The sequence below is a fragment of the Triticum urartu genome, chromosome 7A (assembly GCF_056163025.1).
Source record: "Triticum urartu cultivar PI428250 chromosome 7A, HENAU_Tu73, whole genome shotgun sequence".
NCBI lineage: Eukaryota > Viridiplantae > Streptophyta > Magnoliopsida > Poales > Poaceae > Triticum > Triticum urartu.
Window position 1 is genome coordinate 699,474,419 of NC_141879.1, and position 1,674 is coordinate 699,476,092.

The 1,674-nt window shown below is 40.6% G+C and overlaps 1 protein-coding gene across 1 annotated transcript; it reads left to right on the forward strand.

Annotated features, from left to right (window-relative positions):
- The first annotated feature begins 283 nt into the window (after nt 1–283).
- LOC147961750 (uncharacterized) lies at nt 284–1,308 on the forward strand. The gene is made up of 2 exons (XM_087536785.1): nt 284–592; nt 679–1,308. Exons 1-2 carry the CDS (start codon nt 284–286, stop codon nt 1,267–1,269), a joined length of 900 nt encoding a protein of 299 aa, XP_087392911.1. The 3' UTR covers nt 1,270–1,308.
- The last annotated feature ends 366 nt before the right edge of the window (nt 1,309–1,674 follow it).

The following is a 1,674-nucleotide window of genomic DNA, read 5'->3' on the forward strand; positions in this document are numbered from 1 at the left end:
CCCCATTCCCCTCCCGTCTCCTCTACACGTGCTGTTGCAGCGATTGAGATTGTGGCGATTGAAGTAGCTGCTCCCTATATCAAAAGTATTTCTGTTAGTGATGAAATGGATGATTGTGGCGATTTTTTTGCTAGTATTGCTGCAGCTGAACATTGTTGTATGTTCCTGTACATTGGATGATCGTGTACTGTTTAGTTGATTGTATGATAGTATTGTTGCACAATTCCTTCCTAGAACATATATATTGATCTATTGCTATGTAATTATTTTGCTTGATTGAAGAATGACTGAAAAAGCGGTGTGGGATGATGCACATCTGAAAAAACTCATAGATATATTCAGAGAAGAGGTTGAAAATGGGAATAGGCCCATAAGTTATTTAAATAAGAAGGGTTGGAAGAATGTTTTGGAGAAATGGGAAGCAAGAACGGGAAAGAAGTATCCCAAGGATAAATTCAAGAACAAATGTGATGCAATAAAAAGTGACTATACTTTATTCATGGAGTTGAAAAATGAAGCAACCGGGCTTGGATGGGATGATGCAAAGAGAGCCGTTGGTTGTTCTCAAGAATGGTGGGATGAACATGTTGTGGTACGTGTAGCATTACCTAATTTGTACATTTTTATTTGGCATACTTTTGAATGATTGCATTACCTAATTTGTATATTATTTTTCAGAGATGCCAGGAGAGAACAGGAAAGAAATGCAATCATGTGAAGTTCAAACGGAAGGGACCGAAGCATCTTGAAGACTTACACGTCATTTTTCACAATGTAAATGTCACAGGGGCTAGTGCTTCTTGTGCTGGAGATATATCATCTGAAGAATCAAGTGATGATAATGCGGTTCTTTTGGAGAAACCCGATGATAGTGATGAAATGAAGTTGGCATCTTTGAAGAAACCAAAAACAACCAAGAAGCGCAAGCAACCTTCAATCAAAAATGAGGAGAAGGAAGAGAAAAGTCCTTTCCTACGATTGTACAAGCAGACATGCGAGAAGATAGAAAGTGGAGTGGAGAAGATAACCTCTAGTGTTGAAGCATCATCAGCTCCCCATGCAACCAACCTTGTCCCTACAATTTCGGAGGTCATGAAGTTGGTGAAAGATTGTGGTGCCAAAGAAAAAACTGCTCTCATGCACACAACCCTCACTCTTATAGTGAAGCCTGAGTTTAGGAAAATCTTCAATGTTCTTGAAACAAAAGAAGGAAGGTTTGATTTTCTGGAGAGGGAGCATGAGAAGGAGATGTTGAAGCACGTGTTGTGAACCATATTTTCCCATGTTGTAGAAGTACATTTCCTTCCATTGTAGAACCTTATTTGTTTAAGTTGTGAACCTTATTTGTTTATGTTGTGAACCTTATTTGCTTATATCGATCATATTTGCTTTGTGAACTATATATGTTCTGAGAATATTTGCTTGTGTTATAATCATCTCCTGCCTTATCTCTAGGAGAGACTTCTTGCGCTCCAAGCCTTGCACGCTATATATACTCGCTTGTGAGGCTCAATACAATATCCATCATATTTCGTCAATCTTCTCTCTGTTCGTTCTAACATGGTATTAGTCTAACCGACCCAAAACCCCAGCCGCCGCCCCTCCCGCACCGCGCCGCCAGTGGGGCGGCCGATCCCCATGATCGCCATCGGGGCCACGCTGCCCGCACCTATG